The following is a 26,910-nucleotide window of genomic DNA, read 5'->3' on the forward strand; positions in this document are numbered from 1 at the left end:
CTAGAACTTCACATATGTGCTCTGGGGACACCAAAGATTTATTTTACATCTTAAAAAGTCCCCTTTAAATATTTCTTTCTTTTTTCTTTTTTTTCTAGATCATAACATTTCTTTGTTTAAAATATCTCAAATTCCTTTTTATTTCCCATATCTTCAAAATGGAGACTTTTGAGGCATTACAGATAGAAAATTACAAAAAATGTAAAATTAAAATACAGAATTATACACACTAAAAAAAATTTAACCCAGCGTTTGGTCAAAAAGGGACAATCCCAACCCATTGGGTTGTAATTTATCCTACAACCTAAAAAACATGGGTTACTTTCAACCCAGCATTGGGTCAAAAAGGGACGAGCCAGCCCGCTGGGTTGTAATTTAACCCATGCTGGGTTGTTTCTACCCAAAATACTGGGTTGTTTAACCCATTGTTGGGTCAAATATAAAAATGTTCTGCACAGTAAAAAATGATGTGTTCATTTTTTACACATTGTGTGTGTCACACCATTTAACACGTAATTTCATGTTAAAACAAATGAAAGGGACAACACAATTTGTGCTAAAAACAGTGATGGGAGTAACTCGTTACAAACAGGGGTGTCATGCACCAATTTTTTTTTAGGGGGCACAGTGTGCACAGCTTACAGAAATGTGTACATACATAGTGATGGTCGTTTTCGAAGCACTGCTTCAAGAGGCTTCGAAAGTAACATTTACGAATCTTTTGTTTCGAATCAGTAATTCGGAGCGTGTATCAAACTGGCCGAAGTCACTTGATTTTAGCAAACGAGGCTTCATTACGTCATAACTCTTTCGAAAATCCGATGGTTTACTACTAGGGGGAGTTGATCACAAATGACCAGTGTCTAATATGTTTAGGTGAACTCGGGTCAGTTTTATTATGCAAGTTCATAAAACATTTATCCGATCTGACTAATCACACTACCATTTTGACTACTTTTTGTTTATAGACAGATTTAATGACAAAAATGTGCATAATTAAAAGGGTAGTTAGTTTTAATGATTTGTTTGCCCCAAATAAAACTAAAAACACATAATACACTTTTAACTATGTCTTAATTAAGGTAAATTTTTTTAAACATATTTTAATAAAAATCTTCATATTATTTTGTAAAAAAAAAGTGTAAAATGTTTGGACATATCTGCTTTTACACTCTTTTGACCAGCAGGGGTCGCCAGCGTGTGTGGTGTTTCGAACTGCTTTGAAAAACTGAATCAATTTGAAGCTTTTTGTTTCTCCCATCAAACGAAATATTATAGAGCTTTCAGTCTTTTCCATGGCACTATTTTGAGCCTTCCTGCCTTCATGATAAAAACCTCCAAAATAAAAGTGTTGACTAACTTTAATATCAAATACTATTCAATCGGAATAATGACATATTGGCATCATATTTACATCTGGAACGGCATGTTTTGTTTATTTACGTTTTGTTTAATGACTTGTTTAATTGTGTCAATGCATTTTGCACAACAACTGCATAATCCTGTACAATTAATGTCATTTTAAATCCATAAAGTTTATAAACAACGAAAATTACATAAGCTATAGCCACGTGATTGAGTTTAATGTTCAATAATGATTCAAAAAATGTTTAGATAAAATTTTTTAGAGGAACGGATTTTTGCATTCAACTTTACCTCATATGTGAACATGTGTGATTCCGCGTCCCCGTGAACTTTGGCGAACTTTGCCGTTGTACCAAGAAGATAAATCTAGAAATCTCTCCTAATAAAATGTTGAGACAGTCCAATTTTAAACCATACAATTTCTACACAGATGAAGTTAACTGCACATTACCGTAGTGGGGTTTGGAAATGTTGTGAGCGTTCCTTACACGTTTTAATTCCTCAGATAGCAAAATGCAGCAGCAACAGCAAAGAGCTCGTGAGCGCGCTCAGACGTTGATGACGTCAGCGACTGCGCTGAATGCAACGCCTGCCGCCAGAAGTAATGTAACACGATCAAAACACTATCAAAACGGCGAAAATCTCCAATATTATGAAGCTGCAGACTCGGAACCTGCAGGTACAAACCCCCGCCCAGAGATCCGCATTCTCAGAGCACTCGTTTTTTGAGACAGCGTGACAAGAAACGTGAGTATCATCAATTTTATTAAGCGAATCATACTCATTCGAATTGTTTTTTATTCAAACTACTTTAGCCCATCGATACAATAGTACATTTAATATTTTTAAAGATAGATTGTAACAAAATTTGAGCAGATAATATATGTTTTTCGCCTTTTTTCCCCGAAAATATTTATAGCTAAATACGTTAGCTTTTAAGCCATTGTAAAAATTCGATTACATTTAGTTGACATTAAAGTAGACCAATTAAATACATTAAGGGGCGGTTTCTCGGACAGGGATTAACTAAAATAAATACAAGAGCTGGCCAAACTGAAAACAACTTGCACTTACATGTCTTAAAATACATCAGTGGCTATTGCTTGGCCTCAAAATGTACACAAGTAGCCAAATGTTTTTAATAAGGCATGTTTGATCAAACTAGTTATATTTTCTGATTAAACTAAGGCCTACCCTGCTGAAAAAAACAGCATACCAGCAAGACCAGCATATGTTGTGTTTTGGTGCTGGTGACCACCAGCTAAATCAGCATAGACCAGCATAATTCCCATGCTGGTCCATGCTGGTTTGATGCTGTTTTTTTTCAGCAGGGTAGTGACTAGTAGTCCTGTCTTAAACTAATATGTTCGGGAAACAACCCCAAAGTGTGTTAATATCAAAGAATGTCACCATTAATTATTAAATCTGATTTACCGTTTGACCTTTTTTAATTACCTTTTCTCCTAAAACTATAAATTTATTTAATTAATGCAGGAGTAATTATTTTACTTTATATAATTTATGTAGACTACTTAAATGAGTTCTTAAAAAAGTAAGTATTAAAATGAATCAATATCAATTTAACTGTGATATAAATTTGTTCCCAGCTATTTATACAATTATACAGCTCTTACAATTGACTAATAATCAAATTGACTATGCCTACACTATTTATTAACCAGCCTATGGTATTATTATGTGAGCTAGAATGTGTCATTTGGCCTTTTGTTTGGGTTCTTTTAAAGGACTCTGTGGGGTGGTCTTAAAATTTGAATTTGAGTTTGACTCTTTCTCTCTTTTTTAAAGGTGGATATAACAATTCAAAGAGGGAATTCACTTCCAGAAATTCCAAAATTTCACAAATGCTGCAGTGATTTTGATTACCTTCAAAGTGGTTCCCCCTAAAGCCATGTGTGCCATGGACAGTGAGCAGCAGTGTGCTATTCTTTTTAAATACCTCAAAGCTCTGGTTTATAAATCTAAACTCAACTGAACTTCAAGAATGAAGTGGAGTTTATTTGTAGTTTTCTTTATCCTGAAGTAGGCCCAAACATGTGTGTCAATTGGATTGTTTCGATTGTATCATCCATGGCCTATGTGAAATGCAGGCATTATCCTGGCAGGAAGCTGAGGAGGTGTTCCTCCGTGGCCCTTCTTGTCACTCTAGGTATGCTTGTAATTTGCATTTGCAAAAAATGGTATTTGTTATTACACAATATTTTTGACAATGGCATTCATCTTTTATTGTAGTGAAGTCAAGGAATTTGACAGAGCAGTTTCCAAAAGACTGAAAAAAGAAGGAAAAAAATCACCTGCAGGAAGTAATTACTTACTTATGCATTTACATTATTTTATATTTATTAATTTAGCAGACGCTTTTATCCAAAGTGACTTATAAATGAAGAGTTATTTTTAATGCAATTGAAGATGAAAAGTAAAGTCACTATAACACAAATCTTTCTTCCTTTTTTCTTCAGTTTCTCCTGTTTACAGCAAGATGATGTTTAGGTAATTGTTCAATAAAGTACAGCATTGTTTATTATTGGTGTTTTGTCTATTCTTATTTATGTTTTGATTCACATTCAAAATATCAAAAAATAGATTTTGTAATGTTAGCGTGATATAAGACCATTATATAATATCACATAACATTTTTCTGAATATAGTTCTATCTGTAATTGTGTCCCTTCCATCAGTAATTTTCTTTCAATTACACTCACGCGCAAAAAATACTGCAGACTACTGGGTAATTTGTTAGTCAGAGAAAACAGAGTTTTTTGGCACATGCATTAAGCAGGGAACTCAAATATCGCCTCTGCTTACAAAGTAATTCCGTTACTTCCACTACTTTTAGCGGTAACGAGCATGTAAAAGTATTTTTTTTAAATCAAGTAACGCAGTTACAATTACTGAAATTTAAATAAGTTGGGTACTCGCATTACTCTATTTTGTGCCAAAAATTAACACATCATTTTTTACAATGTGGGTTAATTTCAACCCAGCTGCTGCGCTCTTCCCTTTTTGACCCAACGTTGGGTTAAAAATAACCCAGAATTTTTTAGAGTGTACCAAATTACAAATACACGTAAATATATTGATATGTTGATTTGCAAAAATCAGTCCGTTTTAAAAGTGCTAACTTTATCAATTCGATTTAAAATTCAATATCATAAAAAAACAGAAACATCCCAGACAAAAAGGCATACTGCAAAAGTTGCTGCCAATTTTTTCGCATTGCTCACAAGAGCTCCAAATTTATTTGAATATGTCAAGGGGAACATTTCTAAAAACAATGACATACTGCAAAAAACAGACATACTGCCAAGGCGATGAGAGTAGATGCAAATCACAGCTCATCAACAGAGAAAAACAGAATAGCAGAGAACATCAATAACAACACTGTAACTATATTGTGGCAGGGATACTAATCTGAAACTTCAACATGCAATCGATCAACCAACCGACCAACCAATCAATCGAATGACCTAATGTTTATACACAATCAATTAGTCTTACGAAAACAACCATGTTTATATTGCAGTGTTTACATTTGTATGCACTTAGGACATATGTACAGTACAGTAAATGTAAAAAATAGTGTACTGTATGTGAACAGCTCTGTTGCATTTTGTGAAAGTCTATTTGCAGATGCGTGAGCCACCTGCCTCTGTCCGTGTCTCCACGGGCAACACTAATGTCCTCATCACGTGGGTAATGTAAAACACCAGCAGCACCTGTTCCCTCTTTTGGACAGTTAAGGACATGACCAACAGAGGAACTGGCATCCCATTAAGATAAGTACACTTTCCATTATATCACTGATGCCTGTTTCTCTGCCTCCACTTCAGGAAGCAATAAACTGGGACCGTGTGCTGAATACCTCACTTGGGATCCTCAGCCACACTTCCCATCAACATCATCCATCAACCCTGGAGCACACTGTCCTATTGAGAAATTCATCTTCATATTAGTTCTGTTCATAAAGCCCCTCGGTCAAAAGTTATAGCTTTACTGTACTTTGTGTTAGTACCTCATAGTTCTGCCACAAACACAACACACAGCAGTCGGGCATGTGACAATGTGTGCGTAGGTGGACCACCCCATGTAAAAGCTTAAATTTGACTACTGCTGATTTTGGTTGGTGGCAGGATGTTTAGACCCAGATGGCACTGATTGGGCGCCCTATGAAGATCACTCTGAAAGATAGGCCCTACAGTAGTAGGGTACATGTGGAGCTTTGTGTGTGTGCTTCAGTCTTGACAATGAAAAAAACATATCTCCCAGAAGTTTCCTGCTACTGCAGATAGAGCCTGTTTATCCACCACCTCAATGTCACTGTTATCAACCCACACACAGTTGAGTTGAATGCAGAAAATTCTAAATATATATTTTATCAAATTAACCAGAAAAAGTATTCCTTTAGACAGATTTGTCAACCATAGTTGAGTATTTAAAGTTTTTTACCTTATTCTCTATGTAGATCAAAAGTCAGCTAAGCCTGCTATAAATTATGTTTCAGTGATATAAGAACACTATATAAAGCAATGTGCAAAAGTTTTAGGTCACCACCAGCTTTGTTGTTTTAGCAAAGTTTTACTGACCATCCTTATTTATTTTTCACTCTATTAAGGAATACAGGAACTATGTACACAACATTTTAAAAATTCCCAATTTTCATAACAAAATGGCTTCTTCTGGCAAAAGTCCGTATTTTGTGTGACCTCTAAGCACATCTTAAAATCTTTTGAGGAGATTGAAGTCAGGGAAATCATTAGATTAGAATTAGGGTTTCATTTCATAAAGGTTTTAAAGACTCTGCAGGTTCCTGCTATTGCTTCACAATAAGAGAAGGTCACACCAAATACTTAACCCTTTAGCTTAAAATATATTGTTTTCATTTTAATACCACATGCAACCTTCCTGTATTTACTGGGTGTATTCTAATAAATAGATTAAGAAATATTTATATATGGTCACTGTAAAAACAACATATCTAATTGTGACATGGTGGCCTAAGATTTTTGCATAAAACTGTATTTAAAGAGTTTGATTCCAAACAGCAATAAATCAATTTTGACTAATTTCGGTAAAAATGTGTTTTCTATAACAAGAAAGTGACAAGATGAAAGCACTATTTTCTGTTACAAACTTTCACATAGCATCTTTAGGTTATAATAATCCATAGTTGATTTTTAAAAATGTATTAAAATAAACTGATCAAAATGCTATAAATCTATATAATGAATATATAAATGAGCATTCATCTTTGCCATGTTATATTCATTTAGTTGACTAGTGATATACACTGATTAAAAAAACATCAATGGCATTAAACAAAACACTAACTTTGTCATATTAAGAACAATGTGACGTCATCGCTGAACTTTTTTGACAGCGATCAGCTGTAAAATGTTTTGGTCCTGCTTGATTTTCGCTGACTTTGAGTAAAATAATGGAAAGTTTTTCTTATGATCCCCTGGGGTCAAAGTGTTAGCATGACAAAAGCTTGATGCTGATATTTGAGAATCAAGTCATTTTTCCGTAGCCCCAGTGGCTTATGTTTTTTCCCTGCAACAGAAAACCACTACAGGTTTATCAATGCCATCAAAAGTATTATTTTGTTTTTGGTTGTTTGTTGTTCACGGAGTACAAAGTAGATGAGAAAAACTAGGATTCCGTGTGTATTCAACCCACCGCCATTGTTATTTACAATGCGTGGAATGGTGCGCTGTGATTTGTTGAGCAGATTTATTGCATTCTGCAGAGAAGGAGGACTGCCATTTATCGCGTTTTTGGAAAAAAAGGAGGATATCGGATTTTGCGTAAAATTAAGAATTTACTTTTTAATACTGACCTGATACAATACTGATTTTGGTGGTAACTCGTTTTTTTATGGCGTTTATCGCGTTTTGGGACCAAACTCTTCATTCCAGTATGCATTTGGCAGATGCTTTAATCCAAATTGACTTGTACAGTGTTATACAAGTATTTTGTCAATATATTTTTGTAAAAAAAATGGTTCCTTGCTGTCAATTTGTCAGTACCCTTTATATACAGTATATATTCAGACAATGTACGTGTGTTTCCTGGGATTAAACCCACAACCTGTTGCACTGCTAATGCAATGCTCTACCATTGACCTACATGAACAATGATCAGTAAAGTTTTCCCCTTTGCAGATAAACATAAACTAATGCTTATATGAAATCTGCTCTAGGGAAAATCTCAATGATTTAGTCAATAGTGTGTTTAACATCCAGAATCAAATCCACTGGCTGTCAGTATCTTAGCCAGCTTTAGATTTGAAAAAACATGGGAAGCAGAGAATTTCCAGTTTAAACAAGGACTCTCATTCTGCCTTATTAGGTCTAGTTTAATATGTGTCACCATATGCGTGGGAAAATTACTTCTGTGTGTACAAATGACGACGCTTCGGGTGAGTCATAGGTGCTGCAGTAGGTGCAACATAACTGATCGCATACGCGCTATGTACAGTATGTACAGCCCAGTAATGGTTGTCAAGCCTCCAACACACATTTTCATTCTTCCCATGTCTTTAGATTTCATCTAAGTCCCATTGCCATGGCAACTACTAAACCCTAAGGGAAGACAGTTAGGGACGACCATACAAAAGAAAAGATAAGTGATAAACATCGATGGACATCAAAAACACATTTCTGAAAGTTGACTTTACTACAGCACGCTATCAAATTCATATTCATGCCAATGTATCATGTTGAGATCAATAGACTAACTTTGAAAACAACTATCAACAGAGCAGACCATGGTACCACCACAGACTTCTTTTTCGCGCACACGCTGAGCAATTTGGGGCTTTGCACAACAGTGTGATCAACACATTGAGCTCTGCTTCAATGACCACGTTTACATGCACACCAAAAATGCGATTATTTCCAATAATGCGAGTAAGGTCTTAATCGCAGTAGGATGTTTACATGACTGGAGCTAACCTCTTCACTCCGGTTTACATGCAGTTTTTATTTTTGGATTATTCACACAAAGTTCAATGCAGAGCACAAATGATGAACTCACATATATGGTCCACTGTTTTAATTTACTTACGTTAAATGACAAACACGTTGTTATAGATGTATTTCATTATCCGGTGCCGTGATGAAGATATAAATATGACAGTGCCTGTAAAGGGCGTTCACATGATATAAAAATATAGTTTTAAAAATCGTTTTATATTAAAGATAATAGCAGAGCTCACACAACAACTATAACGATAGCGATTTTGGCACATGATGAACGATAAACCATTGACAGCCAATCAAATCTATTTGAACTTGAAGTGCACACGCACTTAAAATGCAGCAGAAAGCTCATTCATTGCTGAGGTTTATAACATAAAATTACCTCAGGTATCCAGCGCTGATGCTGTGAAATTTTTCTACCACACTGACTACGCCAAAAGGTATGATATTATTACACAAACTACTACATTCATTCAGTTGAGGACATCTGCTGGTTTCCCGCTGTGTAAATGCAACAAGAACAGCATATGTACATATTCAGTGACATGTAAACAATTGCAAAAAAAGTTTTATTACAAGAAATATCCAATATTAGGTAATGCCGCGCTCGTTTTATCGAATTAGCATGAAGTTATCATTATGATGTGGTCACTAATATATTTATCGTTATAATTATCGTTATAATGTCATTTAAAGGTTTTATACACTGCTGTCGTGTTATTTGAGCTGTTTCTGAATGAAGGCAGACTGCTGACAGCGAGTCGTGTTGGCAGAGTTCATGTAAAACTTCCTAATGTCAAGATTAAAACGAATTTGTGCTTAAGGTGCGTGACTAAAACACACGTGCACTTAATTAGTGCGGTATAAATGCGATTAAAGCGTTTACATGGACGCATACTGCGATTATAAACGGCGTACGCCACCTCTTTTAATGCGACTTTACTTATTGCGATTATGAGCTTAATCGCATTATTTTTATCGAATTATTGCGTTTACATGAGGTAAAGTATAATCGCAGTATTGACAAAATCCCATTATAATCGCATTATTAGGGTGCATGTAAACGCGGTCATTGATAGGTTGAAAAAAATGGTACAAAAGCTGTCACTGGGACGGTACCATTTAAAGGGTCCTAATATGTACTATTTGATATCCAATATACCTTTTATTTTTGAAAGTGTAAATGCATACTTTAATTATAAAAAGACATTTGACTCACTGCCTCTTAAACAAATTTAATTTCTGGCTAAGGTCAGAAGTAACCGTATACAGACATGGATTTTCTTAGCGAGTCCCTGACTTATTGCATAACGGGATAAACCACTATATTTCAGCAACAAGCATCTGTTCGTATTCTGTGCTCCGACTCCGTGCTTTTGGTCTAAAAGGTTAAGAAACTGTTTCTGCTCCACCATAATTTGTTTGTTCACTACAACAAAAAAAGTCTGCCAATGCTATCCGTGGAGAACCCTCCAGGGCAGTGGTTTTCAAACTGGGGGCCGGGGCCCCCTGGGGGGCCGCGAGGTGGTGCCAGGGGGGCCCCAGTTTTATGACATTTTATGAAATACGTTAATTTATCATGAATTCTGTGTAATTAAACCTAAAAAAAATAAGGCTACTAACCAAAAGCACTACTTTTTTGTATAATTTAATGTTTTTTTATTAAAATGTTGAGTTTTAGAACAGTTTTTTGTCACAAATTTTCTTTGGGGGGCCGCAAAGGAATGCACCGTACACAAGGGGGGCCACAAGCTGAAAAAGTTTGGGAACCACTGCTCCAGGGAAAACATCCTTAAGATGCTGCCAGCAATGACAGAGAGACCTTTGTATTGAAAAGCACAATTCAATAACAGTTTGCTAAAATACACATCAAGGGTAAGTGAAAACACGCCTCCTTTCACTGATGATAAACACCAGCGGCGTGTGGCTCATTCTGGCGTACGTGATGTTGTGAATCACAGCGCAATTTAGTGAAGAGCAGAGATTGAAGAAACAGTAAGACGGCTCGGATGAAACATGTCTTCTTGCTTTCATTTTTTTTCTAAACAAGGTATGGAATGCAATTCTGTGTCAACGATAACTTCCCACACGTTCCCTCATTCTTCTGTACACTTCTGCCCAAGTGATGAAGGGAACGCAACATCAGGGCACAAAATATGTCAGGAGGAGGGACAGAAAAGTGACAGGGTCACTGTACTGTTGAATGTGCTACTGTTAATGGTGGACCTATATGATATGATGAATAATTTTAGTGTGCTATGTGTCATTTCTCTTTAAATATGGCCGTACGTCGGCAGGAACAAATCATATTAAACAGTAAAGTATATCCTAGTAACATTACGTCTATATTTGACTACAGTATCTGACAAGAGACTTATCACATGAGCTCTTCTGTCTTCACAATTATTAATAGTCATTGCACAACACAACAACTTTGTTGCATCACTGGACACACCGACACATCCAGATTTTTTATATTTTTAAATATAATATTTAAAAAAATATAATACACAATATTTTTAAATTAACATACTATCCATTTTACCTAAGATGAAAGATGTTTATGTTAAAAATAAGGTACAAGAGGCTGTGTGTTATTGTGTAATAAGCCTCAAAGAGTATTAATTACGATACACATTACCTTAACTCTTACCCTGCCATTGACAAGTTATCTCCTCAATTAAGAGAAAACGCTTCCCTAGCCAATTACGAGAATTTCCGGCTTTCCGCAATACCTCTATTATCCACCAGGTCACACTTCCGCGACTTTTACAACCTAACTCCTCAAGTGAAAGAGAAAAAACTCTGTTTATGTTTTAAAGATCGCTCTGCATCTGATCTCTATCAAAAGTCCTTTGCAAACATTCTAAATTATCTCGGCTTTTTGCTCAAAATTTTGTGTTTTTGAAGAAACCTACCCATATTTGAGAGGTAATGAAAAGAGAACTAATGAAGGTAGGATGAAACGTTTTTATTTTTTTGAAAGCAGAGGGTCTGTTCTTTCATTTGAAATAATGTATGTTTATATATTTAAAGAAGAACATTTTCTGGAAGGCATTCAACTTTTGTGAAAATCATGAGAAGGGCTGGCGCTGGCTGGCAACTTTTTTTAAAAACGCTGGTGGGAAAAGAGTTAAAGGTGCAGTGTGTAACATTCAGAAGGATCTATTGACCGAAATGCTATTTTATGTACATAACTATATTATCAGTGGTGTATAAAGACCTTACATAATGTACTGTGATGTGTTTATTACCTAAGAATGAGCCGTTTTTTATCTACATACACCACGGGTCCCCTTACATGGAAATGGCCATTTTATGCCGTCATGTTTCTACAGTAGCCCTAAACAGATAACTGCTCAACAGAGCGTGTTTTGTCACTACTGTGTTTTGTCTTAAACAACAACATGTTTGTCCTGTGGCAGCAACCGTAGCTTTTCTATGCTTTGGGGTGAATGGTGGACTGAGCCGTTGGTTGCGATCTTACTGCTAGATGCCACTAAAATCTACACACTGCACTTTTAATGCTTTTATAAAACGGTTACCACACAATACAAAAAGCAATAAAATATATCAATGCAACTTTTTATGAAGTAAAATCACTAAAAGCCTTCCTTTCGCTGGAAAAACGACTGTGAGCAGCAACATAATTTTCACATATGTTTACTTTACTAAGAGTGATGTGCAGTGATACACAGAATCGTAAATAAAACACAGCTATTGACCAATCAGAGTCAACTAACCAGTCCTAACTAACTAACCAGATTTTTAAAAAAGACCGTCTCTCCTGCCTATCCAAATGAAATGTCCCTGACAGAATAAATGCAAAACATTTCAGAGATGAGGTGGTTATTGCATCCAGCTGTGGACAGAAGTTTAATTTTGCCTGATTCACAGAGAATGTGAGAGTTAGAGACAGAAAGAGAGAGAATTAGTAAGTGAGATTTGCCCCTGAAATGATCTTTACGCTCCGCTTGATGTTCACATTCCTCACAGGCATATCATACAACTTTCAGCCCAATATTCGGCTGGGGCTATTTCTTCATTCTGCTAGAGGAGCTGTGACTGTGGATGCAGAAGAAAGGGTCAAAAATTAAAAGAAAGAAGGGTGGAAAAAGGTGAGATGGAGAAAAAGTGAGAAAGAGAAAGAAAAGAAAGAGAAAAGAGAGAGAAAGAGAAAGGGGGATGGGGTGCTGGGTTAAAAATATCTCCTACTTCTGAGCGACGAGCAGTCTCAAGTACGTCCACATGCTTTCAGTTTTGCTATTTTTCCAGCCTTTTCCATAATGCATGCAGAAATGAGACCTTATAAGTGGATAATAAAAAAGTGCAGCCAATCTTGCCTGCAATTCCAAAAAGAGCATAATCTTTCAACTTCGGGGTCGGGTCGAAATTGAAAACAGACCTCTGTTTGACAATGGTGGTCTACTGCTTTAAGTCAACACTGTTTACAACTCAGTTTACTTCTGTAATTTGACGAATTTTAAAGTTAGACAGAATATTTGATGGGGGGAATTGTCAGAATTGATTGGACTAAAAGATGACGTTCCATACCAGAATGGAACAAGGTGGCTGAATAGGTAAGACTGTAATGCAAAAGTGCTTAATGACATGAATAAAAAGTTTTCCTTCAATTTTCAATTTTTATGTATTTGCATTGCATTTGATATTTTTGTTGTTGCTGCTGTCTTGCAAGCAAAATTCTACTCAAGGATTAAAAAGTACAAATAATCGGTCTGTATTTCTAAAACCCGGTGTGTGATTTTAAATATCCCTTTAAGATTGATGCTTGCCACACTGGCAAATCGTAGATAAGTCACACTGTATGATCTCAGTTTCCATTTATGTTAGACTGTACAAGTTTAAAGACTTTTAAAAATCGGACGCACACAAACAAACGCGTCTGTAGTTTTACATCACCGATCGCGACGGCTGGGCGAACACACGCTGAATTTTAATCATGACTTGAGCATAAAAAGAAGAAAAAACGAAGGAGATGAGCACCTGGTTTGGCTGTCACGATTCTCCAAATCCTCGATTTTCGATTCTAAGATCACGATTCAATTCGATTCTCGGTTTTTACTTTTTTTTAAAGACAAAAAATGCTATGCCGTTAATATTTATTATTATTATTATAGTTTCACATTAACATGCACATTGCATGCTTTTCCTCGCATGGGGGTTTGTGGGCTTCACTTTATACATGAGAGAGCTTGTAGAGAGAGGATTCCTTCTTGCACGCACATGGACGAGTGCGTCTTGGACTCCTAGCATCTGAAATAAATCCGACGCGTCATAAGCAGCTGCGCTTCTCTCCGTCACACGTGCACGCGTGGCAGCATCGACGATCTTATTTTTTTATTCGAAGTTCGAGGTTGTGACTTAATTTCGATCGATTTCGATTTAAAATCGAAATCGTGACACCCTTAGTACCTGGCATTTGTATTTCCAGCGCATATGTCCACCTGGCTCTTTTCGACATTTGTCTGTGTTGGTTTGTTGTTGTCGCACTAATTGCGTCATCAGGTTCTGTGCTTCTATTGGTTTTTGATTTTTCTGGTTGTCGTAGGGAGATGTCACACTGCACGATTGTGTCTCAAAATTTCTGACACTGCCAGAATTTTGTCTGAGGATAATTTTGACCGCAACGATCATTAATCGGCTGTCTGAATCAGGGACGATAAATATTAGCCTAGGATTCCAGGAATCTTTTAGGATTTCAAAATTTGTCCAGACAGCTAAATTGTGGCTGAAATCTCACAGTGTGCACCAGGCTTAAGCCATGCTTTGATAAATTGAGAAACATGCATTGAGAAAATAAGAAATGTGAATTTCATGTTTCAAGATTCAGTCAAAGTTGCTGGTGTGGACCCTATAGTGATAAAGAGTTAATGCCATTTGGATTTAGTATCATTGCATTTTTTAGATGGGCACTTAACCCGGGTCGTTCCAAGCATGCAGTCCTTACAGTTGTTGTACATTAAGTGGCCCTACATAAAAAACAACACCTGTCCAATCAGACAGCCCATAAAAGAGCCACTTAGCAATGTTGAAGTACAATGGGAACACATCTGTTTTTTGTTAGATAACTATTATTGCTGAAGTCCTCTCCGCATCTTTTGGTTAAGCTATGAGATATGAGCTCATGTTAGCTCATAACGTGGCTCATTTAAGGTGGGTTTGCAGCAGTTTCTGTGATTACTGTAAGGAAACCAAAGCAAAGAAGGGCAATGCCTTCTCACTTCAAGGCTGGGCTAGTTTCAAATAAAATAAAGAATGTAGGATGAAGTTAAAAAGCGATCTGATGTTGGACATCTTATGAACAAGAAAGGATTCTTCATCATAATTGCCTAATGCAGTATGCCTCTTAGGCTTCACCTAAACTGACTTCAATAATGCTTAAGGGTGAAACAGAGAACGGAAACCTGCAAGTAAAAAATAAAAGCATGGGGAGGTTTTAATATACAACGCAGCCAAAGAAAGCAGAGGCTTGAAAAGGAGATCCAATAGTTCTCTTGGCACCGTAATGATGCTGATTTACTTGATTCACTTCCTTACTTCCTGCCACTGGAGTCTGCCTGAAATACTCACATTCACTATTGTATACAAAACTTCCTATGTTTTAGGGCATTGTGTGCTTCGGATAACAGCAAGATTACCTGTGGGTACTAATAAAGCACTATTGAAGGAGTCTTTGCAGTGGTAGAAAAGCTAAAGCAGATGTTGTGACTTATATTGCAGAGTGGTACTGTCTCCTTTCTAATCACTACCATTATGAGACCATGTGTGGCTTCATTTAGACTAAAGCAGATGAGTTTAGGCTTTAATTGCTATCAAAGTTCCATAATTTTGGCAGCCATTTTGTTTTCAAAATAGGGTCATGTGAGGATGATCTAACTGCAGGTATAAATATATGTACCGTGACAGGTTTACAGACATTGCTGGGAGCGAAAGCAATCATCTAACCATTAACAACGGAAACAGCGCATTAGGCAGCGCAGAAACATCTCAAAATCTTGCAGGTGCACGCTTTCCGTAAAAAAACTTTTCCTCGGGACACCTGAAATGGTTCCCAGCCTTCATGGCATGTTCTTCTTTCTAAACACAGCTGCAGAAATGCACAACATGATCCTTTGTTCAGCTCATTTTAGGAAAGATTTGTTTTTTCCTGAGGTAAAAATTCAACTTCCTGTTTCAGGGCCAAGGAAGTTTCAAAAATGACACGAACTCTTAGCTGGGCCCCTACACAATTTGAGCTACACCGTGCTGTTTACCACCAGTCTCTTTATTTTTCTGTCCCTTTATTATGTTTCTGCATTGCGCTTCAAGTTGCAAGTTCAGTAACAGCAAATCCTTTAAAATGTGATAGCAGCAAACCCTGCTGATACTTTATAAAATAAACTCAATGCCTCGTGCCATTAAGATCCAAGATTTCTTGTCCAAGTCTATTGATTCTCTATGCAGGCTTATGCATGATACATATTTCACACCACGGGGAAACTTTACTTAATGTTGCCTAAGAATGCATTAAAATAATATGTTAAATTGTTATTTGATATCTACATAGAAGGTATGTGGCTTTATTAAGTGCAAAAATTATCCAGAGATGGTTTTACGTGTCCATTTACAACCTTAGAATTTGCTCTTAGAATGAAATTGTCTATTTTACCTTATTTTAAAGCACCACGAATAATAATGTTGAACTTTGCTCTGATTGGCTGTTTCTCAGAGCAGTTCAGTTCAGTAGCTCTGTGTGTGTGCAAACAGACCTTATGTTTGAGCCTGTATCAGACAAAGATACAGAATTTGAGGAATAATAAATTGTTTTGAGATTGTTAATGAACAATTCTGAGTTGTAAGTTTGTGGGCTTTTTCAGTATGGACCTGCAAAACGTAACTGTAACATCAATAGTAGAACTTCAGACTAACCCCTCGTTCAGACAGCCAATGACAAGCAGTAGCAGAGCGACGCGATCTCATTCATTTCAATGGAAACCTGGCGACTTCCGGCGACACGAGCGACAGTGACCGTTGGCGACCGTATGGGCGTGTCCAGCGACGCAAGAAAGTTAAGAAAAGTTTAACTTTATGCAAATGTCGAGCGACTTTCGGGAGCGACTACCAATGAGAACAAAGCAGTGGAGTTCACGTCACCCTTCTCTCGTCAGTTACTGGCGTGGATGGTACTCATTTGTTTATGACAAGCAGATTTAGAAACACCTCATTGAAAGAGACAAGCGACACACAGCGATAACGTCGCTGGCTGTCTGAACGAGGGGTTAACGTTAGCATATAGCATTAACTAGCATATAGCACTAACTCAGCAGTCACAACTTTTTATTAGCATCGTAACAACATTGTACTTAATTTAATGATTAATTTAATGTGGGGGTGTACAGCTTGACTGTAACATCACAGTTGGTTTTATGTTAAGATTGGCCTGTTTTCCAGCTGTCTTTTGTATGCACAAGGTTTACATAAGAAAGAGCAAACAATCGTCTTTGAGGCTCACGATATGTCAATATCATGCACAAAAGATTATTCATCTATGCCTATGTAAATACCGTTTTACCTTCTACGGCACCTTTAACAAGCCGGTGTTTTCATTCAGATAGAAGAAGGGAAGTGTCTGTTCTATGCTATCAGTCGCGATTATCTTAAATAGTGACTAAACAAGTGATTGTCATGTGTCTTTTAAAGCGCTCAGTGCTCATTAGGAAATAGTGAAGAGACGTCATCTGCTGGATTCCAGCTGGGCTTGTAAATAATAGCCATGTACAGCTACAGTGTGAATAAGAAACAGCACTTACTGCTGTGTAATTACCAGGATGATGGTTTGGCTAGAAATGAGATGTGATTGCATTCTGTTCTTTATAAAGATGGTTGTCTCACTGTGTGAAAGGATTTAATATTTAAAAAAATTAAATAAAATAAAAATATTGAACAAATAAATTAATAGCCTTTAATGGAGGTTGTTCTTTATGTACTATACTGTTAATAACATTGTGTATAAATATGGTAATCTTTCAGTCCCATTATAACTCAGACAAGTTCCATCTAAAGTATGAATGTCATTGCATTAGATGACAAAAGTGACAACTGCAAACACACAATGCAAGAACTTCAAAAGTAGTTTTACTGGACAGGTCCCATTAACTTCTTAAGTAAAGGTGCAAAGGGAAAGTAACAAAAGGTCTAGTTCAGTACACTAACTACTGTATAAGCATCGTCTACTAAGTTTGACAAGTGGAAAGTGTCAAAATACTAAATTTAAAACAAATTATTTCATCATTCATTAACATAACATCCTCCTTTTCAATGGTTTGCTTGAAAGTGTGCTTTTGCATTTATGCATTTGGCAGATACTTTTATCCAAAATGATTATAGGGCTTTCAAGCAATTAATTTAAGCAGTATGCGTTCCCTGGGAATAAAACTGAAGAGTTACAATATTTCTATTCAAAGCGACTGAAAAAAGTGACGAAAAAAACAATTTATCATAGGAGGCAATAATATGAGAAATTACATTTATGTTACTGTACACTGTCTGGAAAAATAAGTCAAAAACTGATCCCAAACTGTCACTTCACAAGGTCCTAATATGTACTATTTATAGCGCTTTTCCATTGGATAGTACCCCACGGTTTGGTTTGGGTTGACTCAGCTTACTTTTGGGGGCTTTTCCACTGGGTGCAGTACGTAGTACCCGTTACTTTTTTAGTCCACATCGGTTGGGGTTCCAAGCGACCCGAGCTGATACCAAAACGTGATGCGAAAACACTGTAGATCACTGATTGGTCTGAGAGAATCGTCACTACCAGCATCATCGCTATAATGTAAAAGATTAGCTTTACCTTCATGCTAGCTTGCCCTGTCTCGAGTAAACCTGTTGTCATTTGTGCTTTGCTGTAAGTTCCCAAACTCCCTTTTGGTGATGAAAAACATCCACAGATTATGAATCAGGAACACCATAACAGTTTTTTTCCAGACTTGAAGTTTTTGGCGGCACATTCGCGACACCAAGTTCGCTTACATGCAACTTAAGTGAAGCTCAGCGAAGCGCTTCGACTGACGCCACGGTGTTTGTACAGAAACTGTCATGTGATACAGAGATAGTGATAAACGCAATGTGCAAACATCTATTTGTGGTGGTCAATTTTAATTTTGTGGCAGACTGAGAAATAAATATAAAATAAAAACACAATGACGCTCTCACTTGTATGATGTCACAGCAGTAGGCAGCGCAAATATAACTTCACGCCTATAATTCCTCCCACTCCGAGGTGTTACCAAACTCGATGGAAAAGCTAACCAAGTCAAAGTGAGGTGAGCTGACCTGACCCAAACCAAACCATGGGGTACTATGCAATGGAAAAGCCCCATTGGATACAGATATACATCTGGTTCCCTTGAAGTACTAATATGCACTTTTGGTACCAATCTGTACCTATGAGGTACTAATATGACCTCTTTAGGTGCAAAGGTACCGCCCCAGTGACAGCTTTTTGATAACAATACCATCATTTTATTATACCATGGTACTACCACATTACTTTTTTGTATGGTGGAGTTGCATCTCTAAAGGTTGTGAAAATGTGGAGCGTGGTTATGTTTGTTCCAGGAACTTTGCTTTCAGATACACCCTTGCAGACAGGAAAAACCTTTGGTGAGCAACTGATTTGTGAAGCTAATTATCTCTGCAACCTCTGATTGTTTCTCCTCTAAACATCAAAACAACGAGTGTGTATGTGACATTGGGCATAACTTCAGCCATGGGTATGGGAAAGTGTGCTTCAGTCGGTAGGGTGAGGGTCTGAGCAGTGTTGTGCGTGACACAGTGAACTAAACCGATAGCTCTTTCCACAGTGTGAGAAAGCCTCTGAAAAAGACGTCTGTTGAATGCCCTCCTGCTTAAGATGTATTCAGGTTGTGTACTTTATTCCCAGGGTTGAATAAACATATAGCCCTCATCCAAGCTTGATTAAATGCTCTTATATAAACCATCCAACTACACGCATTTCTATATGAGAGAATAGAGCATATGTCTTCAAGTAAGACAAACTGTATAATCTCCAAGGCATGAGATTTAAATTGAGAAGGAAAAGATAGAAAGAGAGGGTAGGAGGTAGTCGCATATGGGTTTAAGCTGCTCCATCTGCCTACAGCTGTCCTAATACGATTTATATTTAAGCAGGAGAGCTTGATGTTAATGCATGACATTAATATTATATTCACTGACTTTCAGCAGCATTCGAGATCTGGTACACGTAAGCAGACAGTAGCATCCCTAGTTGATGGGAACGACACAGCATGGCATTTTCCACTTAAAATGCGTTGTATATATATTTTTAAGTTAAGGGTGAGTTCTGCATAAATGACTAATGTGTGCATATTGCTAATTTTAAGTGTTTCATCTTTAAATCTCCTCAGAGAGGATATGCATCATTTAGATGGCCATTACGTAACCACAATGCATCAATTCAAAACATTAAGGAAATAGAAATGTTTAGTTACCGAAACCGGTAACAGTTCAGTGAGTTTTCAGCCCCTACATGGCTCGTGCGGTATTTTTCGAGACTTGGGAACGATGTCTGTGGCTAACTTAGACGATCCCTAGTGAAGGTAAAACGCACATTGTTTGGCACATAGAGGAAGAATATCTATTACATAAGCACTAGAGCCTATGCCAGAGCCCCGCTGAGGTGGCAGTATAGTACAAACAGTGATAAAAGAGCACACAATAATGCTTTAAAGTTCAAGTGTGCAATTTTACCATGTTAAAAGTTTGTGTTCCTGAAGCTTAGTTGCGTAAGCAGGGCAAAGGTCATGGCATGTACTGATCAAATGTAATTCACTCCAAAACTTGCTTTGGATAAAAGCATCTGCCAAATGCATTATTTTCACTAAAAAAATAACATTTAAAGGGGCCATGTCACAAGACTTTTTTAAGATGTCAAATAAATCTTTGGTGTCCCGAGTACATATGTCATGTTTTAGCTCAAAATACCATATAAATAATTTAATATAGCATGTTTAAATTGCCACTTTGTAGGTGTGTGCAAAAATGTGCCGTTTTGGGGTGTGTCCTTTAAAATGCAAATGAGCGGATGAAGTGCAAACACTGCTCACAATGATGGTGGTTTGTTGAAATTAAAACTCAATTGTGCTGTGAATTATTTTCTCTGTCTCTCCCCCTCTGCACTAAATGGCAGTGCAGATTAAGGGATCGTATTTTTATAATAAGAGCTCCTTATGACATCATAAGGAGAGCCAAATTTCAATTACCTATTTTTTCAGATGCTTGCAGAGAATGGTTTACCAAAACTAAGTTACTGGGTTGATCTTTTTTACATATTCTAGGTTGATAGAAGCAGTGGGGACCCAATCATAGCACTTAAACATGGAAAAAGTCAGATTTTCATGTCATGGTCCCTTTAAGCTTTAAATTGGCCTTTTTTAAAAAATGTGAAATTACCAAAACAATGAAATACACAAAAGAAAGAGCAGGAACCAACTGCATCAATGCTCTATTTGCAGCCGCCGTTTACCATACAATCCACAGTTAGCATCGCTCTGCCACACCTTAACAACAGTGACCACCATGATCATCTGAAAAAAGCACATACCAAAAATGAAAAATAAAAAAGATACAGACAAGCAAGTCTTAAGGGCTGGGAAAGGGGAAGGAAGGGGTTTTGCGTGGCTCATTCGCCCAGTGTTTTATCCACCCACGTGCTGCACATACCTAGACCACCCATACCCCCCATAAACACATGGCACTCGGTTGAACATATAAACATACATATATAAGTACACACATTCATAAGATGTGCACACACCTAGTAGTACACACTTCCACAAGTACACTAGCTGTTCTATAACTGTGCTTGAGCCTTTGAGAGAGAAAATTTTTTTGCGAAGAAAGACGTAGCTAGGAGAGGTGGCAGACATCTGTTGCTCCAGCTGAGTGCAAGATGAGAAAGATACACCCCCTAAACCTTCCCCCACACAAACATACACGCGTGTAATGCAATGCAATGCATGCACGGACAGCTCTTTAAATCAACAATGTGCGCTTATAAGGAAGATGGTGGGTGAGCATCTGCCAAAGTAAATTTGGAGAAATTTGGAGGGGAAACACAAGAACACAAAAACAATACACTAGTGTGGGAAGAAAAAGACTGAAAGACCCCACTGGAGGAAAATCAACATAGCTTACATAATGTTGTGCACCAAGACCAAGTACTTATCCCTGATCTGTTCTGAGTAAGGAAATACAGCTCACCATGTCAATAAAATAGCCATTTCAGGATTGCCTCCACAGACACAACATACTTCAAGTCACTGACCTCTGACCCGGGCATAACAGCAGCCGCACTTCGCCAGGACTTTCCGGAACAAGTGGTGGCAGGCGCAGCCCCGATGGTGATGGCTCCCCTTCATGGTAAACCCCAATCGCTGACCGCAAGATTAGCAGGCGTGGGCATTGCACATCACACGCTCACTCACACGCATACACGTTGGCGCCGGGGATATCCCTGTTGCTGTAATTCCAAAGAGGTGTGTGGAGAACCTCAAACAAATCCCAAAACGAAAGGCAAAGTCCTCCACTCAGATAAGGGAATCATATACTGTCCGGATATCCAGCCTCTGGTTGTCACACTACAGGGGAGAATAGAGTCAGCGGCAGTCAAAAGCACAGCTCTCAGGCTCTCTGTTTTTCCTCTCTCCTGCTCTGCTCAAATGACAGACTGTAAGACTGCCAGAGAGAGAGAGAGAGAGAGAGAGAGAGAGTGTGAGAGAGAAAGAGAGAGAGTGAGAGAAAGAGAGAGAGGAGGGGGGTGGGGGTGGAGTTAGCAGCTCGGTTTGCTGGCTATTCCAGGATACAGTTCCCACTCCCCCTTTTCTGTCTTCATCTTACGCTCCCATAAGCTCTGATCGACTCATAATTTTCTCTCTTTCTGTCTCTATTCAATCTGTCGTCATCTTTTTCACTCTTTCAGCAAATAACAATTCCTGAAGATCTTCGCATTCAGAGAGAACAAGTGGCTGATATCTTGTGGCTCGATATCAGATCTTCATAGTCAGAAAACAAGCGACCGATACCTTGTGGCTCAGACTGGTCCAGATTTAGGATAAACAAGGTGAAAAAGATAATCTTGTGAGTTTAATGACACATAATTACATCTGGTATTAAATAAGGAGTGCTGGATTAAAAGGCAATTCCAACAAGACGGGCAGCAACAGAAGGTATGGGAGTGTTGAGTTTACTGTACACAGAGTTTACAGGGCACGAGGGCAACAAGACACTAGTGGCTTTCTTTTGATGACTTTTGAAAGTTACAGATCTAGACAGATACACACACACAGGTTGGGTGTGGCAAATACAAGAATAGAGATATCAAGTTTCAAAGCGATGTTTACAAGTTTTGGTCATAAATGTCTGATGGTGTTCAGACTTTATGGCCAACGTTGAAGGTCAAATGGCATGAGTGGCCTCTGATTGGACTCTGCTGCAATTGTATGCATATGATGGATGCTTTCATCTAAAAAGATATACATTGCATTTAATTTACACGTTTTATCATTATGTGTTTCCTCGGATTCAAAACCGATGACTTTTGGTCTGATAACGCATTGAGCTACAGGAATAGTGTGACACTTCAACACAAACAATGTGGAGAGTCATGATAGAGATAAAGCAAATACAACACATGTACAGTAGACCCTCGTCCAATAGATGGGAAGTGTGCAAAAAGGACGTTATAAGTGTAGCCAATTATTTAATTTCGTAAACAACTTGCTGTCTTTGTAATATCACAATTACTATTTATCTAACAGTACATCCAAAAATATGGATGTACATCTTAGGAAAAGGGGTCACTTATTAAAGGTTCATCAAATGTGGGGGTCCCTGCCATCAAAAAGTAAAAAAAAACAATAGGAAATGCTGAAATTAACATGAATTAAGATTAATGCATGCTGTAGTGGTACAGTTCATCTTAAGTTCAGGTTAGCTAATGCATTAACTAATGTTAACAAATACAACCTTATTGTAAAGTGTTTCCCAGCTCACATTAAGTACTTACATTAGATTATGTCTGATGAATGGTGAGTCATATAATGCACTTCTAAGTGTCTCAAATTCTTCTGTAACCTGTGTAATACAGGAATCTAAACTGTGTGGCATGACAAAGTAGAGGCAGGACAAATACATTTCTTAAGGGAGTGCTTACACCAGCGGCGAGGCTACATAAGGGCCAGAGTTTTTTCAACCCGGGGAGGCAGCCTTCATTGGCTTGACTTAGCACCCTCTTCTATAAGTTACATTAGTAATACGCTCGCTTATAATGTTGATTCATAGCCGCAGCAAATTTAGCTGCTTATGCTATTGTGTATTATGTTGTGCTATCTGTCGATTTTCTGTGCTTTTCACTGCATCTATTAATGTAAAGCTGCTTTGAAACAATTACCAATTGTGAAAAGCGCTATATAAATAAAATTGAATTGAATTGAAAAAGGGTAGCACTGGCCCACCCAGTCAGAAGAGACACAAAATATTTTTGTGGAAAAGCTGAAGAAATCATGCATAAATTTGTCAGGAAACACAAAGGTCGGAGTCTCTTGCGAATCAGTAATTTATTTAGAAAAGAAGATAGAGAGGTAGAAAATAGTGATGGGTCGTTCGCGAAGGCCGGCTCTAAGAGCTGATTCTTTGTAGCGAACGAGCAGAGCCGAATCTTCAGACGCAGGCAGGGGAGCCGGCTCTTCTAAGGGAGCCGAGCCAGAAGAGCCGAATCTATGAAAAGAGCCGGACTGCCATCACTAAAATGTAGAGCTGGAGCTTGAGCGGAAAGAGCCGAATCAATAGAAAGAGCCGGACTGCCCATCACTAGTAGAAAAATAACTCCACAGTCCACGGCACCTCAACTAGTCCACACACACATCTCGCAGATGGAATCAGAGTCTCAGCCGGGAAACCGGAATGCAGGTGTACTGCTTAAAGACGAAGCGAACCTGAAGAGCCGGAGAACCGAAGCAAATTCCACGATGTAATCCACTCGCGGATGAACAGGAGTCTTTAGCAGGAAACAGGAAATACAGGTGTACCGCTTGAAGGCGAAGCGAACCTGTAGAACCGGGGAACAGGATCAACGTGCATACATACTTAGTCCACAGCCGTCAAACTCTAGCGCGGAGCAAACCCTCAGACGCCGGTGACTGAACCTGGAGCGAGAGTAGATAAAGGTGAAGCAGATACAAACGAGTTGTTGGAACCATGGACAGCGGGTGTGGCAGAGATCAACTAACAATGAGCGCGTGACAAAGACAGAACAAAAGTGCTATAAATAGAAAGGCAGAAATGAGACAAAGCTGGAGGATAATTAGTGAAACAAGAGGGAGGAGTGAGTGCACATGAGAGGATCCATCACCAACAGGTAAATAAACACACACACCCACTACTGATCATCCCGGATTCGTGACAAAATTATAATAATCTCTTTAATAATAATTGCTCAAATACGCATCATGTAGAAATAAATAACTAATTATATAGAAAGTGTGTCATTTGCATGTGTTTCTAAACAATTCGAGCGCAAGAAGATGTTAAAGTGAGTTGTTTTCAATACCGCAGATGCAAACACATACTCAAATGGACACAAACCCATAAGCTCATGCACAGAGACGCATGTTTCAAAAAGAATGCAAACACAAAATCTTTATGTGCTTGACAACCTACAAATATCAGTATTGACAAGTATTTCATTTAAAACAGTCAGTCGTGTCTTAAAGTTAACGCAAACAGTTTAGAAAACAAATCAGATGTGTGTAAGTATATGGAACCATGCTTATACAGTCTTAAAGTCATTGGGCCCTATTTTAACGATCTGAAACGCAAGTGCGAAGCGCAACGCGCAAGTGAGTTTGTGGGCGGATCTTGGGCGCTGTTGCTATTTTCCCGGCGTGAGAAATAACTCTTGCGGCGGGCGCAAATCAATAAGGGGTTGGTCTGAAGTAGGTTCATTATTCATAGGTGTGGTTTGGGCGTAACGTCAAATAAACCAATCAGAACGCTATCCAACATTCCCTTTAAACGCAAGGGCGCAAGTTCCATGGCGGGTTGCTATTATTATGACGGATTTACCAGGCGCACGCCAGGAGCGGTTCACAGCCGAGGAGACCGACGTTCTTGTACGGGGGAATCCCAAGCTTGCCAGCATAAATCGGGCACGCCGTGTAACGGGAGGTGGATCTGCCTCTACACAGACGCCAGCAGAGGACATAGCTGCATCCACCCTCACCGCTGAAAGGGTTTGGGGGCTTTAAAATCGGACCCAAGAAACGCAAGCAAGGTCCAACCCCAAAGTACTCTTACAAATCAAGTTCATATACATTAAGGTTTCTTATGAAAACATTTTAATTATTATTTACATAAGATAAACGTAATACAGCCACACAACAAACTTATGAAAATATTTTAATCGTTATTTGCATGAGAATTTTTTAACGTAGCCACACAATAAATAAAAACTATCACCACAATGCTCACCACAATGATTTCCCTTATCTCGTGTATTAATATTTTTTAGTGTAACAATTTATGATTTGCAAAAATTACTGTTGCATCTGTGTAGATTAGATGCAAAGTGTATGCGCGTTGTGCACGCTATACATTATGGTCAAGCATGCGCCCTTAAAATAGCATAATGAACAACGCGCAACGCGCCACTGATTTTAAACTTTTTTTTTCTGGTCAGTGGCGCAATTGTTTTTTGAAACTGCAAAATAGCATCAGGGATGGTTTAACACGCCTCTTTTTTTGCGCTGAACCGCCCAGGGAGCGCAAGTTCATTCCCTAGTTTGCCGACGTGCATCTGTGGAGGGAAAAACCCGCTGTGCGCCGGTGGAAAATACGAATGATACATGCGTCACTGACAAAGTCAATTGCGCTGGGTGCAAGATAGGGCCCATTATGTTAATCATACAACAGAAAATCACTTCTGTAGCTTTTAAAAGATTAATTATATTTATTTATAGAATGAATAAGTGGTATTATTCATTTGATTTTATTTATGTTCTTAAATACTACTGAAATACCTTATTTGTAACTTTGTTATTTTCTATTTTTCACAGAATTTCTTGATCTTAAAGGGACACTCCATTTTTTTTGAAAATATAGTCATTTTCCAGCTCCCCAAACAAATGGTGCTATATAGAACCAAAAGTGGTTCTTTGGTTGTAATTATAGAAGAACCGTTTTTAGTGCCATATAGCACCGCTGAACCAACAGTGAAGCACCTGTGTAGAACCAAATAGGAGCCATATAGCACCACATATGGTTCTACATAGCACTAAATGGTTCTACACAGGTGCTTTACTGGTGCTTCACCGGTGCTATATGGCACTAAAAACGGTTCTTCTATGATTACGAGCAAAGAACCACTTTTGGTGCTATATAGCACCGTTTGTTTTTACAGTGTAGAGTTCAACATTTGATTCCGTTTTGGAATTCATTCAGCCGATCTCCAGGTCTGGCTGGCCCTACC

At 38.0% G+C, this 26,910-nt stretch overlaps 1 protein-coding gene across 2 annotated transcripts in view; it reads right to left on the bottom strand.

Moving 5' to 3' along the window:
• arhgef25a (Rho guanine nucleotide exchange factor (GEF) 25a) overlaps nucleotides 1–26,910 on the bottom strand; it is a 95,300-nt gene that overhangs the window by 48,713 nt on the left and 19,677 nt on the right. The window contains exon 1 of one of the 2 annotated variants that reach the window (XM_065285617.2): nucleotides 21,712–22,115. The exons of the other annotated variant lie outside the window; for it this stretch is intronic. Coding sequence (XP_065141689.1) covers nucleotides 21,712–21,805 — 94 coding nt within the window. The 5' untranslated portion in view covers nucleotides 21,806–22,115. Of the gene's footprint in view, nucleotides 1–21,711; nucleotides 22,116–26,910 lie in introns of those variants that run through there. 2 annotated transcript variants of the gene reach the window in all.

This window comes from Paramisgurnus dabryanus, chromosome 21 (assembly GCF_030506205.2).
Source record: "Paramisgurnus dabryanus chromosome 21, PD_genome_1.1, whole genome shotgun sequence".
In the NCBI taxonomy this organism is placed as follows: Eukaryota; Metazoa; Chordata; class Actinopteri; order Cypriniformes; family Cobitidae; genus Paramisgurnus; species Paramisgurnus dabryanus.